Source organism: Schistocerca nitens, chromosome 9 (genome assembly GCF_023898315.1).
Source record: "Schistocerca nitens isolate TAMUIC-IGC-003100 chromosome 9, iqSchNite1.1, whole genome shotgun sequence".
Classification (NCBI taxonomy): Eukaryota; Metazoa; Arthropoda; class Insecta; order Orthoptera; family Acrididae; genus Schistocerca; species Schistocerca nitens.
The window spans coordinates 232,501,181-232,520,378 of record NC_064622.1 but is presented as its reverse complement, the minus strand read 5'-3'; the positions used below and the strand labels follow the sequence as shown (position 1 = coordinate 232,520,378).

Genomic DNA, 19,198 nt, shown 5'->3' with positions numbered 1-19,198 from the left:
ATTAGTTACTGTCCCGTTTTTTTCTGCTTCTAATGTTTTCTCTTGTAACGCAAGCAGACTGATTTCCTGGTAGTTTTTCTGATTTTTCCTCCAGTGATACGTGTACGACCGTTTCGGACTGAACATTCTTTGGGCTTGGGTCGCCCCTACCGGATTTTCCCTTCCCTTGGTTACGAACTACATTCTCATTTGGTTGTGTCGGTATTTTAATTCGCGGCTTATCTGGAGCAGCAGCAGACGCTTTCGCAATTTCGGTTGCCGGCGCCTGCCCTGAGGTGTTGACCGTGATTTCAGTTTGGCCACCACTTCCTCTTTCTTTATTAATTTCACTCACTTTCTGATCGTGGGAAAAAAGTGGAGACTGCAGTTTTGCAACCTCTCCCTGAATCTATTTATTAACAGATAGATTCTGATCTTTGCAATCGGCTACTGCACCTGATGTTTCTTGCAAATTAATGCTGCTTACACCCCCTTCATTTTCTGGTACCGTATGTGTATTATCTTTCTGTTCATTAGTTTCCATTCGCATTTTGCCTTCAGGTTCCTCTGTTCGCACTGTTTTTGCTTGCGAAGTGAGGGAGTGGGACAAGACAGCTCGTCCTCTGAACAACTATCAGTTATCTCCAGAGGTCGTTTTTTCGGTTGCGTTTCAGTTTCACGAGTAGTGGCAACAGGGTTTCCTTTTGTTGTTAACGGGGGAAATTGACTGTTATCGTGAAAGGAGACATCAGCTTGGCCCGCTGCGTTAACATCCTCAATCAGTTGTTCCGGGCTATTCTTTGGTAACAGATCATTTAAGGTAAGCTTATGACGCTGTATCAAATTACTTTTAAGAACAACAGTTCGCCGCGGACATTCCTGTCTGAAGTGGCCGGTTTCGTTACATATATGACATGTAGCTTCCTGACCTGTGTAAACAATTTGTGCCTTATACCCACAAACAGTTATGTGAGACGGAATATTCGTCTTAACGTCCATCTCTACACAGCGGACCTCGTTAAAACACTCTTTCATTTGCAATTGATTTAACGTCTCCGTAATTTGAAAGAGCTTCCTTAATCTTATCATTTTCAATTCCAATTGGAAGATTCAAGACACGAACGGTTTTGTAATGAATGTCCGCTCTATAGATGGATACCTTACTTTTATAACCATTTCTATGCACAAAATCTATTTCATAGCCCCACTTTCGTATCACTTTATCAACAGTCGAAGCACTGATTAACTTGACAAAAACACAGTATTTTTCCTGATCCAGTTGCCAGGTATGAACGGTTTCAGAATTTAGACCAATTACCTGTGTAATCCAGTCATCTATTTCCAGGGATGTCGGCTGAACAGGACGGGATTCCTTGTCAAAAGCAAATACCAGAGTATTCTTCCTGAGGTTTGTAGCCATGGTTAATCCAGCGAAGCAATTTCGGTTAAACAACCGAAATTCCAAGTAGCAGCAGCAAGACCAGAAAGAGCGATCAGATCACAAGGAACAGGAACGAACTCGGAGATTAACGGACGGACGGCACTCGGCGGAGCACAAGTACAGCGATGTAAGCACTGAAGTGCAGCGCAACAGTTAACAGCGGCCACTCGCGAGCGCGGCTGAAACGGAACTTCTGAGCCACCGAGGACACAGACAATATTGAAACTGCTTATCTCTGCCACGCTCTGTCCACACACTACATTTCTGGTGCCCCTGCCCACCATACTCATTACTCGCGGCAGTCAATCTACCGATTCCCGTAAGAGTTTGAGCAATGTGAGTACATCCGCACTCGGACATGTCCGAAAGGATAGATATCATCTTCATATAGATAAGGATACCGGCCCATGGTCTTCATCATTGCGGATGCACTAAAATTGCCCGAACTCTTACGGGAATCGGTAGATTGACTGCCGCGAGTAATCAGTATGGTGGGCAGGTTCACCAAAATGTAGTGTGCGTCTCACGGGGAGCGTGGAGGAGAGAAGTCCCTGCACTCGCAATATCGTCTGTGTCATCGGTGGCTCAGTCGGAAAGAGCGTCTGCCATGTAAGCAGGAGGTCCTGGATTTTAGTCGCAGTCGGGGCACAAATTTTTTAACTGTCCCCATTGATATTTATCAACGCCTGTAAGCAGCGAAATGTCTAGATTCCATTTAACTTGCTACGTAAATACAGTCACAAAGTACTTTGGAAACTGATTTTGTTGACTAATAACTACGAACAGAACACAGTAAAACGTGCAGTATAATTTTTCGTTTGGAAATTGAATGAAAATATAGTTGTTAATTTAAAAATCTTAAAAGAAGTAGTTCTTGATGTACTGCAGTTAAAAATAGCTCTAATAACGTTGTTCGTTTTTTAATCGTAGTGAAATACGCTGTTTCTATTCGGCAGTAAGGTCCAATCTGTCGCGAAATGGAAACCACTGTGAAAATCAAATATGTTTTATTTGCAACAGCTATCTACACCTTCCAGCTAGTTCTCTACAAAGCCGCATCTCCAACTAAGACATCTGTCGTAGCGTTGTACCAACTTTCCAATACCCTCGTCATAGAAAGCAGCCGGCTGTGCTTTCCGCCAATTCTCTATACTGGTCCACAGCTCCTTGTCTGTGCCAGAATGTGGTCTTCGAAGCCAGCGGTTAATGTGAGGAGATATGAAACGCAGGGGGAGACGATTACTGGCTATATTGTGCGTGTTCAAACACTTTACATCGAAAACGTTGCAGGAGCATCTTCATTTCCTCTGCACAGTGCGGCCGAGAATTGTCATGAAGACATCAGGCAAAATCTCCCACCAGACCCTCACACGTCACGGGAGACTCTATTTTTTAGACATATTTATGTGCACTCTGTGCGCTCAGAACTGAAAAGAGTGAAGGAACGCGATCGATGGGAATACTAGAACACAGCCCATCAGGTCTGTGCAAAGTTTCATTGGATTTTCAGCGAGATTGGACCTCACATTTTGCGGCGTGCACTGCAGCTGTAACGGTTATAAGCTAAGTACTGACAAACTTATTTGTGCTCTGTAATTCAGTTATTAAATTTAATAGATTTCAGCGGTGTTGCGTGCCGTTTGTGGCGAAATAATGACTTAATAAACTTTTGTAATCGTTCGCTCGCTGTGTTTTATAGAGTTTCCAGTGTGTTGAAGTCGTTTAGTAAATTTCGTGCTTTAGTTTTCAACTGACGTTTATTATTCTTTCTACTGAAATATTTCAGTAAAATTTTCATTTAGTGTTTTAACTTCGCTTGGTGTTACAGTGGTCGTTTTAATTTTTTGGTTTTAGCTAATAATTTTGTGAAGTTTTGCTGGTATTGGTATCGGCTGTGTTGTAGTAGTATTAATACAAGTAGGTGCTTTCTTAGTAGGCAGAGAATTTCGTGACCATTATTGTTAGTTCTTAAATAGTTCTACTGGTGTAACTGAACTTTGGTAACGTAGACGTATAGTTTTTTTTTTCAGTAACTGTAAAATTTTACCATGAGTGAAAAGTGTGGGCTCTGTCGTAGGTTTGTGAGTAGTGGATTACGGTGTGGGATTTGTTCAAAGTATTTTCATTGGGGGGAATGCAGTGGGTAAGCCAGTGGTCATTTTAGGGACATCCTCTCCTGGGAATGTAGAATCTGTAGTAGAAACAAGTTAATAGAGGAGCAGGAGCGTAAGATCTGTGCCCTTCAGGTGCAGTTACATTGCGCAAAGGAGGAACTAGATAGGTTGAGGTGGGTGAAGGGTGGTGGGGAATGGGAACTGGCAGTTGGCAAGAAGGTAGCTAGGAAGAGGAGGTATTCAGTTTTACTTTACATAAATGCAATAGATACGACCAACTGTCAGAGTTGAGTGGAGAGAAACCCCGTGTAGCCGTAGATGTAGGTAACTTGCAGCAGTCCTCTGCAATTAGGAGGCCTAGGTTAGTTGCAAAGTCTAGCAGAAAGAGGGTTCTGCTGTTAGGTACTGACACGTTCCATGACCTTGGAGATTTGCTCTTCAATTTGGTCCTACGTAACTTGACATGTAAATAAAATAAAATAAAATAAGCCTCGTAGTAGGTGACCTATACCAGTGGACTTTCAAGTACGGGCTCCTAATGTCAGTTACCTTGGAGTTTCTGGAATTCTGGAATATCACCGTATTCGAGGGAATGGTATCCGAATCTTCACAGGATTCCTGTTAGTTACCCTATACATTCATTATTGTGGGAAGTAGACTAGCTCTAAAAGAATTATTCTCTGATTAATAAAATGTTGGACACACAGTAATATGAGGAGCAGCCAGATGACAACTGAACACACGCCACAACGGGACCTTGTAAGTAATAACCAGACACATTAAGATATTTGTCCCACTGGGAGATGAGACAACTAGTTCCTGTTTCGTTGAGCGCTCTCGGCCGCTGACGTATCCCCAAGCACACCTACTGTTCCACTTCCTCGTCTTCAGGTCGCTAAATACATGAAAATCATGCGGTGAATGATCTTGGCCGTACGGAGGGCGTTGTAGTGTTTCCCAAGCAAATTGCTGCAGACTATCATTCGTCCCACTGGGAGTGTGGAGCTGGACGTCATCGTCCGAGACATTCCCGAGCGTTGTGACTTTATGGTGCATCGCAGTTTCCGCTAAGTGTTTTCATAGCACTGCACACTGATTATGGTTCCACGCTCGAGGAACTCGACTAGTAGCGGGGCCCTGCAGTCAAACACGAAGGTCATCATGACTTCAAGTGATGCCACCATTTCGAGGCCGAGGACAAACGCGAAAGCCAAAGTCGCCTTTCGGATGCGACTTTGTAATCCAGGCACCTTGTCGTGTACTGCCATAAAAGCCGAGACGTCAGCGGCTCAGTCTACGGTATTACATCTACATCTACATCCATACTCCGCAAGCCACCTGACGGTGTGTGGCGGTGGGTACCTTGAGTACCTCTATCGCTTCTCCCTTCTATTCCAGTCTCGTATTGTTCGTGGAAAGAAGGATTATCGGTATGCCTCTGTGTGGGCTCTAATCTCTCTGAGTTTATCCTCATGGTCTCTTCGCGAGATATACGTAGGAGGGAGCAATATACTGCTTTACTCTCGGTGAAGGTATGTTCTCGAAACTTCAACAAAAGCCCGTACTGAGCTACTGAGCGTCTCTCCTGCAGAGTCTTCCACTGGAGTTTATCTATCATCTCCGAAACGCTTTCGCGATTACTAAATGATCCTGTAACGAAGCGAGCTGCTCTCCGTTGGATCTTCTCTACCTCTTCTATCAACCCTATCTGGTACGGATCCCACACTGCTGAGCAGTATTCAAGCAGTGGGCGAACAAGTGTACTGTAACCTACTTCCTTCGTTTTCGGATTTCATTTCCTTAGGATTCTTCCAATGAATCTCAGTCAGGCATCTGCTTTACCGACGATCAATTTTATATGATCATTCCATTTTAAATCACTCCTAATGCGTACTCCCAGATAATTTATGGAATTAACTGCTTCCAGTTGCTGACCTGCTATTTTGTAGCTAAATGATAAGGGAACTATCTTTCTATGTATTCGCAGCACATTACACTTGTCGACATTGAGATACAATTGCCATTCCCTGCACCATGAGTTAATTCGCTGCAGATCCTCCTGCATATCAGTACAATTTTCCATTGTTACAACCTCTCGATACACCACAGCATCATCCGCAAAAAGCCTCAGTGAACTTACGATGTCGTCCACAAGGTCATTTATGTATATTGTGAATAGTATATTGTGAATGTATATTGTGAAAACGACACTCCCCTCTGGCACACCTGAAATCACTCTTACTTCGGAAGACTTCTCCCCATTGACAATGACATGCTGCGTTCTGTTATCTACGAACTCTTCAATCCAATCACACAGTTCGTCTGATAGTCCATATGCTCTTGCCGGCCGCGGTGGTCTCGCGGTTCTAGGCGCGCAGTCCGGAACCGCGCGACTGCTACGGTCGCAGGTTCGAATCCTACCTCGGGCATGGATGTGTGTGATGTCCTTAGGTTAGTTAGGTTTAAGTAGTTCTAAGTTCTAGGGGACTTATGACCACAGCTGTTGAGTCCCATAGTGCTCAGAGCCATTTGAACCATCCATATGCTCTTACTTTGATCATTAAACGACTGTGGGGAACTTTATCGAACACCTTGCGGAAGTCAAGAAACACGGCATCTACCTGGGAACCCGTGTCTATGGCCCTCTGAGTCTCGTGGACGAATAGCACGAACGGGGTTTCACACGATCGTCTTTTTCGAAACCCATGCTGATTCCTACAACCGAGCCAGATCGACATGGACTGCCAGAGACTGTTAAAATTTGGTGTGTAGTTATGAAGCGGGACTCTAGTTGGAAACGGATGATAACCACATACGAGTGTAGAGGCAGCCTCGTGAAAGTTAGGGTTACGCCCTCGCTGCCGTGCACCACATCGCCTACACAGCTAGCGTAATGGCCTCAGGGCTATAGCCCACGATAGGCGGTCCCCTTTAATTATGGTACATAGAACCTTAACGGTCCAGCGTTGTGTTGGCGATATTCTTGAGCCTGATTGTTCACCAGGGGTAGTTTTCCAATAAGATAATGCTCGTCCGTGTAAAACTCGAATTGCTCAAGACTTCCTACGTCATGTTTCGACTCGCTCATGGCCGGCCTGCATCCCGGACTTGAACGCTACAGAGAGTGTGTGGGAGCAGCTGAAACGCAGATGCCATCACTCCGTACATGATTTGGGGGTGTCTGTTGAAGATTTGCGGGCCACTCTGCTGTAGGACATCAGACATCTAATCAACTCGAAGGCAGACGGTGTTGCGACATGTATTGTAGCAAAAGGTGGTCCAACGGGGTACTGGTGTTGCACTATACTAGTCTGCTTGTATTCACTGTATTTGTTTACTTGTCTTGGTTTTAAGATCAGCTGAATCAGTCAACCGTATCATTATGTCTAATAAATGTCATTTCGATCCGGTGCTCGTCTCTTGGTGCGCTATTTTCGGTATTGCTGCGTGTATGTAAAATATTTTACAGGACACTCGTGCGGAAAACTGACTTCTCGCATAAGCAAGTCAGACGTCCAACGGTGCTTTTGTTCTGGACACATTGGCTATCTGTAGGGGTCATTTTGAACAAATTAATGTTCCAGATCGTAAAGTATGTTTTGAATGTCTGACACACAGGAAGGCTGCGATCCCAATCATTCAGAGTCGTCAACCTTCTCATGTAAAAGTCCAACTGCCAATGTTCCGTTTGTCTTGAAGTCTTACGCCCGCTTATGGCGTCACTCATATAAATACGAGGACGTGCCGAGGAGTAACGTCTGTGAACATTTTGTGTTATTCGCAGTATCGGTTGAGGAGTTAAATGCCATGCATATTACTCGACCGACTTTTCCACTTCGCCGATGTAAATTGCAAATGTCTGACGCTGGAGGGATCCAAATTGTAGTGTGTAACTTGGCGATGTGTACCGTAATTATGTGAGTTCGTGAGAAATAGTGTGTTGTAAACGTGCAGAAAACGTGCCTCCAGCTGAGTGCCCTGTCCTTCAGTAGGACAATGGCAGACTGCACACGAGCGCTGTGCCATGTGCAGCACACCGACGCCTTGGGTTCACCGACACGGATCATCCTACGTACAGTCACGGCTCGGCCCCTATCGATTTTATTCCGTTTCGAAAATTTAAAGCAGCTTCGAGGACTTGACTTTGATAATGGTGAAGCGGTGGAAGCAGAGATGAGGTTGTCGCTCCGTGAACGAAGTCCAACATTGTACAGTGATCGTATCAAGAAACCAGTCTCTCTTTGGATGACATGTGTTCGTGTATTTTAAGTTAATCTTGATGTGTTACGGAAATATGTTGCTCGTATAAGTAAAGGGTAAATGAAATTAATTTGGTAGAAGACAGATAAATATTTGGGGTAATGAAGTGATAATAACGTACTTGAAACACCCGCTAAACCCGCAGGGCAGAACAGGTGATAAGGATTGTGGAAAGGGCCAAATAAGGTGGCGGTCAGTTTCACTTCAAAATTGTAATTCATTGTAATTTAATAACACGTTTAAAACAAAACGGCGCTTAGCCGAACCTTTACTACTACGAGTTACAAAATCCAATTCTTTCACGGCTGAAGGCCTCCAAACAAGAAATCCTGAAGACACCCAGCTAAAATTCCAAATAAAATAATTAAAATATATATGTATATCACAGCTAGGCTGAAAGCCTCAAGGCAAAGAAGGCTAGAACAAACATAAACAAGGTGCAATACAAACGGCTAAATTCCACAATTAAATTTCAACATTTTAAAATATATTACCATAATCTTTTAAGGTAGAAGGCCGGAACGTTTTCGCTTAAGGGGAAATTTTAAGAATAAGGCTTTAAGCGGCTGAAGTGCCCCAGTTGATTTGCCAAAAATTCAAAAATACCTTAAAACTTTAGGTTTTAAGTGGCCGAAAGCACACTAAATGAAAAAGTAACGCAACGACAATAACTAATTTAATAATAAGGTTTTAAGTGGCTGAAGGCCTACAATTGATTTTCCAAAAATTCAAAATAGCTTAAACCTTTAAGTTTTAAGTGGCTGACAGACAACTAAACGAAAAGATAGCACAACAGCAGTAACTTTCAGCAAAATATCCGCTTGCCAGAATTCAAACTTACTTATACGGGCTGAAGGCCCTTGATTTACATAAACCACAATAATAACTTTTTTTAAAAGCATTGACTATAATACATTACCAACGTTCACTTAGATGAGACAGGTGGTGGGCCCAACTACACTTGATCCGTCAGTAACCCAACCAAGATACAGTCACGGACCGACTGACCAAACGACTTTGTAGCCACCAATCGGTACGTGAACTCAAGTACCAAACTCATGAAAAGGACAGTACAGACAACGGCACTCAGACGCCTCCAGGGGGAGGGGGGAGGGGGAGGGGGGAGGGGGGAAGGAGGCCTGCCCTCGAAACATTAACGTTCACTTAGATGAGACAGGTGGTGGGCCCAACTACACTTGATCCGTCAGTAACCCAACCAAGATACAGTCACGGACCGACTGACCAAACGACATTCTAGCCACCAATCGGTACGTGAACTCAAGTACCAAACTGTTACAGACGTGATTATCCGCAATGAAATATGTATTAAGCTGTCAAAACTACACACCGTGTTGGACAGTGACAACAGGTGAGGAAAGGACACTGCCTGAAATTACGTTAGTGGCCAGGGCAGGTAACCGGAACACTAACGACCACAAGGCAGAAAATTCCGCGGGTGCACTTGAATTGTAGTGAACCAATACAGTTAATTCCACAGCACGGCGGCTCGATTTCTCCACTGCAAACACTCGGTGTTGCTCACAGGAAAAGCTCCCCAACAGCAAACCACCGAAACGAACAACACAACATGAACGGACGTAGCTTGCGTACTTTGGACACCACTCAACTTTGACGTCCTGGGTCGGTGAGCCACGAAGCTCTTAGCGATCGGACGGCTACACACACGCTCCGACACTGCGCAGGGACTGTCAGCGGGCCCAGCAGACCGGCCGCATTTAGATATCCTACCTGGTCCGCACCAACCGTCCGACTGTCCGCACACACACAACTATATGCACATGACCAAAGATGGTACACGGTGGAAATATCGATACACATCGCTGCTGCCACATGTAGAAGGAGGAAGAACCATGGCATAAACGCAACAACGGCGGGAACCGGAAGCAGATAGACAGCGAAGTTCAAGGAAAGTCATAGTTCGGAGTGAGCACGGCTCAACCTCCCCCTCCTCAAACTTAACCCAGAAAGGGGTTAATTCAAACTCCGAGCTACTTGAACTTAACTTCACTAAGCTGAACCCGATGTTGCTCGCCTGAGCTCTTCTCCTTAACCAAGAGATTTACTGGCCTTAATAGTCGCATAATAGCGCATGGCCCCAGGAAACGCGGATTGAATTTACTAAGGTTGCCACTGCACACCTGCCTCCCTTAGAAATTGCGGACATAAACTTGGTCCCCTGGCCTACCCTTACAGGTTTCCCAATTACGATCATAAAGCTCGGCTTGCTTATTATGAGCTCTGAGTACATTACGCCTGGACCTTTTCCAGTTTTCCTTGATGACCCGAGGATTAACGTCATGTGGAATAAGGTCCTGAATTCCCCGCAAATTGGAAAGAAGGGAATTGACTGGATAGGAAAAGATCAAGGATGCAGGCGTAGCTCACGAGGCTTCATGAATGGCGGTATTAAAGGCAAAATTGAGCCAGGGAAGACTTCAGTCCCATTTGCTGGGTGTTTTCTGATGGTAAATAATCAAAGGGGCTTAAGATTTCGATTAACCCTTTCTGTAAAGGACACCTGGGGATAATACGGGGTGGTGATGACATGCTTAACACCATTCTGAAAGCAGAAGGCCTTAAAGGGGTCCGAAAGAAAGGCAGGAGCGTTATCACTAACCAGCTGCTTATGTGCCAGAAAACACTAAAGGCACTAGTCAAGTGATTAATCGTGGTGGTAGAGGTAGCGTTGCGACTCGGAAGGAGCCAAGTAAACCTAGAAAATGCATCAATCATAACGAGTACATATCGATGACCCCTTTTAGTCCGAGGTAAAGGCCTCAGGTAATCAATATAGGTCTTGTGCACGGGAGAGGATTCTCGTTCAGAACTCAACCAGCCTTGTTGAATGGCATTGCTGGATTTGGCTACTTTACACAAGAGACATTTGTCTAGCATCCTGGCACATTGAGGGTCAAGTTAAATGCTGCTTGATCTTTTGGTGCGTCTTGTAAGTCCCTAAATGGCCATCCACCAATGAATCATGAAAATAACCGAAGAACGGAGCACAAAGTTAGCAGTCAAATAGATCTTAGACTGCTTAGCATTGCCCACCTTCTTGCGAAGAATATCCCTCTTAATCTCATATTCTTCCGAGAGCTCTACTGCCAACACATGTTGCTTAATACCAGCCCACACAGAGTCCTGATCCTGATGGTGTGCAATGTCCTCAAACAAAAGGGGAATTACACGTAACACCATACAATTAAGATTGTCACTGTCTACCTGCTCCCTTCCCTGACTACACACGTCTTTGGTAAACATCCGGCTGAGAACATCCGCCAAGACATTTTCAGAACTTTTAATATTTTTATCTTCGAACTGAAATGCTGAAATACGTACTGGCTACCTGGCAGTACGGCCAATTTTATGCGGCCTCGCCGGTACCCAGCTCAACGCTTGATTGTCGGTTTCCAATTGGAAAACCCGATGCTCAAGGTAGAACCGATAATTTTCTAATGCAAACAAAACGGCCAAGGCCTCCCACTCATAGACAGTACTTGAGGTCGGCATCTGTTAACCGCCGAAACGCGTATGTAAATGGTTGTCTCTGCCCCTCAGATTCCTGGAGGAGAACAGCTGAAATACCGGCATTACAAGCATCAGTCTGCACGATAAACCTTTTGCTAAAATCGGGTACCCCAAGAAGCGACGGGTTGGCCATCGCTGTCTTAATATGCTCAAAGGCAGCCTCCTGGGCAGGTCACCATTCAAAACGCACTCTTTTAAGGCGTAATTGATTTAAGGGTGTCGCCAACTGGGCAAAAGTGGGCACGAAACGCCCAAAGTAATTTGCCATGCCTATAAATCTAGCTATTCCCCTCTTATCAACAGGAGGAGGCAATGCCCACAGGGCTTTCGTCCGCTCTTGGTCAATGTGAATACTCTGACCCGAGCCTATATGGTCTAAGAAAGATACCTTCCACCTAGATAGCGTAGTTTTACTAGGTTTAACAGTTAGACGAGCTCGCTGTAACCTCAAAAGAACCTGCCGGACATGCTCCAAATGTTCCTCAAACGAACGACTATAGATAACCAAGTCGTCCAAATGATTATAGACATGGACTAACTTCAAGTCCCCAAGAATATTATCCAATAAAGGAGTAAGCACCGCCGCTCCACTAGCTAACCCAAAGGAGACTGTTAAACACGAACAAGTTCCAATCAGTACAAAAGGCAGTGACATGTTTACATTCCTCAGCCAACGGAGATTGATAATAGGCCTGATTCAAATCAAGAACAGTAAACCAATTAGCACCGGCAAACCAAGTAAAAGAATTATGCAAATCTGGCATAGGTACTGATTCGAGTACAACCTTGGCGTTCAAACGCTGGTAGTCAACGACAGGTCTGAAATTCCGCCCCTGATCCTTAGGTACACGAAAAATTGGAGAAACATAAGCAGAAGTAGAGGGTCTGATGACTTCTTGTTGCAGCATCTGAGATATCTTAGCCCTGAGTATCTCAAACTTCAGGGTTGAGAGGCGTTATGGAGATATCCTAGCGGGGGTGTCATCAGACAAACGGATATGATATTCAAGAACGCAGATGACACCCAGGTTATTGTTAAGCAGTTGAGAAAAACTATGCAACAAATCGCGTAGCTGAGACGCATGATTGGGTAAGAGATGGGCCAGATCAAATTCATTAGCTGCAACCTCTACCCCGAAGGTCCTGGCAGTTCGCCATACACCAGGTTTAGCACACTTGCGAAAGCCAAACTTCTCACCGGGTGATAACCTAAAGGAAAAGGTATGAGCGGAATAATCCAAGATGAGTCAGGTATTATAAATGAAATCACACCCCAATATTAGATTAACAGGCAGTCCCTTAACCAAAGATACAGGCCAGGAATAATCGGCAACCGATGCATTCCCCGTACCCAACCCTGCAAAGGTATCACCTAGCATTTGGCCACCCAACATCTCTGCACCGAGGACGGGACCAAACGGAGTCTAGTAAGATGCCCAAATTCCAAAAGCCACTCAAAACTCAATAATGACAAGGAACTACCGGAATCCAAGACAGCGCAAACTGGCACGCCACCTACCCGAGAACAAACTTAAGGCAAAGGGAATGATGCGGGGGTGACCACGCCAGTGCACCAAGGCCTAAAGACTCAAACCCTGGTTCGCGTGCCAACCCGGCGTCATCCATTGGCTCTAGGAGCACGGGGCTGATCACAAAAGCGTACCAAATGAGCTGTAATGCCGCATCTGAAAGAACGCCTGCATTCCATTTAGTTAACTTCAACAGATGTGGATAATATGGAATCCGCCCCTATGTCGCGCCCTGCAAACTTCCGACGCCCGTGGCTCTCAAAAGATAATGCAGATTCAGCAAGGACAAGGAAGCTGTGTGGACTATATCGTCATACTAATATAATTGCTCATGACCCCGCTGCACTTCCTAAATGCGGCAGCAGTCAAGTTGTTTCCGAATCCCAGTGGTTAATCTTTGACTAGTAACGAGCCCCCTTAATTGTTGCAAGGTAAACACTTCGGCAATGGCTCGTGAAAGGATGTTCTGCAACTCGCCTCTAGCTAGCGGGTATACCAATGATAGCATCACGTGGTGTGAGAACGCGAAAAGTGGCCGTCTGTTGTTCGAGACGAACCGGCAACCACAATACATTTTCTACTTAAACAGTTCGCTCTACAATCAATTCGGTCAGACCCTGAAAGAAATAAGCCACAGGGTTAGGCAACTTAGCAAACACAGCATCTAACTTAACAGCCACTGGAACAACGCGACCCCTGGCCTGGCCCCCATGTTCTGTTCTCCGTGATAGCCCGAGTCACTATCTTCAAACTTCCTCCCATCCAACTCCAAGCATGAAGGCTTTAACTGCAACACGCTCACCCGAGTTCCCAACTCAGCCGCCGATTTTTGAGATGCTCTCCCAAATCTAACATACTCAATCAGCCACCAGATTAGTTAAATGCGCCAACTGTGCCCGCACCTGACCCAACTGACTGTCACTATGTTGGGTTCCTTCTAGGAGACCAATAGTATCCTCAATGCCTTTAAGGGCCTCACCAAGAAATTGGATAGCTGCACCTGTCTCACCGCTCACAGCCAAGGTGACGCCAACCGGCTGCAGCACAGCAGCAAGCAATTTGGCTAGCAATTCTGTCTGGAACACTGCCCTCCGTCGGTTGATGCCTTGCTGCCATCTCGTAAACGAGATGGTCTCTTCTCAGCAGGCCGATCCGTGGGCACTGTCTGACTGCCATTGTCTTAACATCTGAAACAATAACAAGTCAAACAATACGATGCCAAAGACACAATCGAAACCAGAGTAAACTGTCCGCTTAATTTCCATGTCAGAGCTCATTTTAGTTTCGTCCACCTACGCTCAATGGAGCACGTTATCATGATTTCATACGGGATACTCTACCTGTGCTGCTAGAACATGTGCCTTTCCAAGTACGACACAACATGTGATTCATGCACGATGGAGCTCCTGCACATTTCAGTCGAAGTGTTCGTACGCTTCTCAACAACAGATTCGGTGACCGATGGATTGGTAGAGGCGGACCAATTCCATGGCCTCCACGTAATCCTGACCTCAACCCTCTTGACTTTCATTTATGGAGGCATTTGAAAGCTCTTGTCTACGCAACCCCGGTACCAAATGTAGAGACGTTTCGTGCTCGTATTGTGGACGGCTGTGATACAATACACCATTCTCCAGGGCTGCATCAGCGCATCAGGGATTCCATGCGACGGAGGGTGGATGCATGTATCCTCGCTAACGGACGACATTTTGAACATTTCCTGTAACAAAGTGTTTGAAGTCACGCTGGTACATTCTGTTGCTGTGTGTTTCCATTCCATGATTAATGTGATTTGAAGGGAAGTGATAAAATGAGCTCTAACATGGAAAGTAAGCGTTTCCGGACACATGTCCCAAAACATATTTTCTTTCTTTGTGTGTGAGGAATGTTTCCTGAAAGTTTGGCCGTACCTTTTTGTAACACCCTGTATATATATATATATATATATATATATATATATATATATATATATATATATATATATATATATATATATCACAGCTAGGCTGCAGGCCTCAAGGCAAATATGGCTATAACAAACATAAACAAGGTGCAATACAAACGGCTAAAGGCCACAATTAAATTTCAACATTTTAAAATATATTACCATAATCTTTTTTGCTTAAATTAAAATTTTAGGAATTAGGCTTTAAGCTGCCGAAGGGCCCCAGTTGATTTTTCAAAAGTTCAAAAATATCTTAAACGTTTAAGTTTCAAGTGACCGATTGCACACTAAATGAAAAAGCAGCGCAACGACAATAACTAAATTTAATAATAATGTTTTAAATGACTGAAGGCCCACAGTTGATTTCCAAAAATCAAAATACCTCAAACCTTTAAGATTTAAGTGGCTGACAGCCCACTAGACGAAAAGATAGCACAACAGCAGTAACTTTCAGCAAAATATCCGTTTGACAGAATCCAAACTTACTTATACGGGCTGAAGGCCCTTGATTTACATAAAACACAATAATAATTTCTTTTAACAGCATTGGCTATATTACATTACCACCAGACCATTAAACACCCATGAAAAGGACAGTATAGACAACGGAACTCAGACGCCTCCAGGCGGGGGGGGGGGGGGGGGGAGGCGGGGAGGCCTGCCCTCGAAACATTAACGTTCACTTAGATGATACAGGTGGTGGACCCAACTACAATTGATCCGTCGATAACCCAAGCAAGATACAGTCACGGACCGACTAACCAAACGACTTGCTAGCCACCAATTGGTACATGAACTCAAGGACCAAACTGTTACGGACGTCATTATCCACAATGAAATATGTATTGTTGTTGTTGTGGTCTTCAGTCCTGAGACTGGTTTGATGCAGCTCTCCATGCTGCTCTATCCTGTGCAAGCTTCTTCATCTCCCAGTACCTACTGCAACCTACATCCTTCTGAATCTGCTTAGTGTATTCATCTCTTGGTCTCCCTCTACGATTTTTACCCTCCATGCTGCCCTCCAATGCTATATTTGTGATCCCTTGATGCCTCATAACATGTCCTACCAACCGGTCCCTTCTTCTCGTCAAGTTGTGCCACAAACTCCTCCCCAATTCTATTCAATACCTGCTCATTAGTTATGTGGTCTACCAATCTAATCTTCAGCATTCTTCTGTAGCACCACATTTCAAAAGCTTGTATTCTGTTCTTGTCCAAACTACGTAGTTTCACTTCCATATATGGCAACACTCCATACAAATACTTTCAGACACGACTTCCTGACACTTAAATCTATACTCGATGTTAATAAATTTCTCTTTTTCAGAAACGCTTTCCTTGCCATTGCCAGTCTACATTTTATATCCTCTCTACTTCGACCATCATCAGTTATTTTGATCCCCAAATAGCAAACCTGCTTTACTACTTTAAGTGTCTCATTTCCTAATCTAATTCCTTCAGCATCACCCGACTTAATTCGACTACATTCCATTATCCTCGTTTTGCTTTTCTTGATCTTCATCTTATATCCCCTTATCAAGACACTATCCATTCCGTTCAACTGCTCTTCTAAGTCCTTTGCTGTCTCTGGCAATGTCATCGGCGAACCTCAAAGTTTTTATTTCTTCTCCGTGGATTTTAATACCTACTCCGAATTTAATATTAAGCTGTCAAAACTACACACCACGATGAACAGTGACAACAGTTGAGGAAAGGACACTGCCTGAAATTACGTTAGTGGCCAGGGCAGGTATCCGGAACACTAACGGCCACAAGGCAGAAAATTCCGGTGGTAGACTTGAATCTGAAAAAAGGTAATAAGGTAATATGGTTGACTCCACCAAAAAGGAACACGGCCTGAGTGTACGTCAGTGGCCAGGGCAAATAGCCAGAACACTAACGGGCACAAGACAGAAAATTCCGCGGGTGCACTTCAATTTTAGCTGACCATAATAGTTAATTCCACTGCATGGCGGCTCGAATTCACCACTACAAACACTCAGTGTTGCTCACAGGAAAAGCTCCCCAACAGCAAACCACCGAAACGAACGACACAACATGAACGGACGTGGCTTGCGTACTTTGGAAACCACTCAACTTTGACGTCCTGGGTCGGTGAGCCACGAGGCTCGTAGCGATCGGACGGCTACACACACGCTCCGACACTGCGCAGGGACTGTCAGCGGACCCAGCCGACAGGCCGCATTTAGATATCCTACCTGGTCCGCACCAACCGACCGACTGCCCGCACACACACTAGCCGGAAACTATATGCACAAGACCAAAGATGGTACACGGCGCAACTATCGATGCACATCGCTGCTGCCACTCGTAGAAGAAGGAAGAACCACGGCATAACTGCAACAACGGCGGGAACCGAAAGTAGATAGACAGCCAAGTTCAAGGACAGGCATAGTTGGGAGTCAGCATGGCTGAGTAGTCTATTTACATTTCAGCAACTGCCGTTCCTAATACTCTCGTTTACTTTATTAACTGCAAATTCTACACTGTCGTGTTTTAATATACGAGGGTATGTCGGAAAGTAAAGATACACCGTACGCCAGAGGAACAGAAGAGTTTTGGCGAGCAAGTAGGCAACACTGGTGTTAACCTTGAACCGTTAGCTTTCTCCTCGCGGTCGTTCGGCAGTTGAACGTTGCTTCTGGTTGGTGTATGTCGTGTTTAAAATGGCTGCGCCGATATAAAATCCCACCAAATACGAAGTGCGCTCCATTATACGTTTTCTTCATGCAAAAGGTCATCGACCAGCAGATATTCAAAAAGAAATAGTTTCTGACTATGGGAACACAAAATGTAACGAATTCTCTGAAGGTAGGACCGATGTTCATGACGAACAAAGAACAGGTCGGCCATCTGTGATTTCTGATGCCCTTCTTCGGAGAACGGAGGAAGCAATTCATGCGAACAGACGTCTCACATTGAAAGAATTGCTTCAGATAATACCGGACGTGTCAATGACAACTCTGTATGACGTTGTGACTGTCAAGTTAGGGTACAGGAAATTGTGTGCGCACTGGGTTCCAAAACTGTTAACGGAAGAACACAAAAAGAAAAGGATGGGGTTTGCACTCGACTTCCTCTCACGCAATGCTGAAGCAGGTGATGAGTTCCTTGATCACATTGTGACAGGTGACGAGACGTGGGTTTATCACGATACACCTGAACCCAAGCAACAATCAATGCAATGGCGCCATTCGAATTCACCAAAAGCCAAGAATTCCAAAACGTCGATTTCAGCGAAGAACATCATGGATTCTGTTTTTTTGGGACAGACAAGGCATTCTTCTATTGGAATTTATGCCTCCTGGAACGACAATTAATGCTGCTGCATATTGTCTGACTTTTAAACGTCTTTGAAGGGCAATTCAAAACAAACGTAGGGGAATGCTGACAAGTGGAGTCCGCTTGCTTCATGAGAACGCTGGGCCTCACACAGCGCTCGTAACCAAAGCACTACTCAAACAAATCAAATGGGACGTATTGGACCATCCGCCATACAGCCTGGACCTTGCGCCAACCGACCTCCATGTCTTCCGTTACCTGAAGTTACATCTTGGTGGAAAATCATTCCACGACGATGAAGAGATCAAGGATGAAGTTGAAATGTGGTTCCGACAACAGGTGGCAACCTTCTGTGACTGTGGGATACAAAAGCTTGTGCACCGACTTAACAAATGTTTCGATAACGGGGGTGATTATGTCGAAAAATAACAAATAATCAAGTTAATAAGATGTAATTGACGATTTCTAAATAAATGTTCTGTTTAATGACTGCGATCCACTGTATCTTTACTTTTCGAAACGCCCTCATATATATGTCAGTAATGTACAAAAAAAACCTCTTAATTAAATCTCTGAATCTGGATGACGAATTGAAATTGATTGCAGTATCAAGTTTATCTCTTTGAGGCCGTTTTACTCCTCTATTTTGAGACACTAGTTCTCACATCTCTTCCAGTGTTTTCTACTCCCTTCTTAAGTTCCTTATATACACATGTGACACCCAGTTCCTAAACCACTATGCAGCGTTTCCCTCTGATTCAAATCATTTACATGTCACATATCACTCTTAATATCATTTATGATCCCGATCAAGACTGCTTCCTGTTTATATATAATTATTACAGGTCGCTGTTTTCCTATATAAGAACTATGTTTTTTAAAAGTTAAAAATATGATAATTTCTTTTTTACAGGATTATTGTGACTCAATCTGCCTCAACCAACGTGAAGGTATGTACAAGTTTAATTCATACGTAACATATACACTAAACTAAGCTAGAGTCCGTCCGAACTGGCCTTGGAAGGCCCAACAGTACCGACCGGCCGCAGTGTCATCCTCAGGCCGCAGGCGTCACTGG

At 44.5% G+C, this 19,198-nt stretch overlaps 1 protein-coding gene across 1 annotated transcript in view; it reads left to right on the top strand.

Annotated features, from left to right (window-relative positions):
- The window catches only part of LOC126204150 (uncharacterized), a 71,144-nt gene that overhangs the window by 9,875 nt on the left and 42,071 nt on the right, over nt 1-19,198 (top strand). Inside the window, exon 3 of the mRNA XM_049938559.1 lies at nt 19,034-19,070. Within this exon, the coding sequence (XP_049794516.1) occupies nt 19,034-19,070 (37 nt within the window). The remainder of the gene's footprint in view (nt 1-19,033; nt 19,071-19,198) is intronic.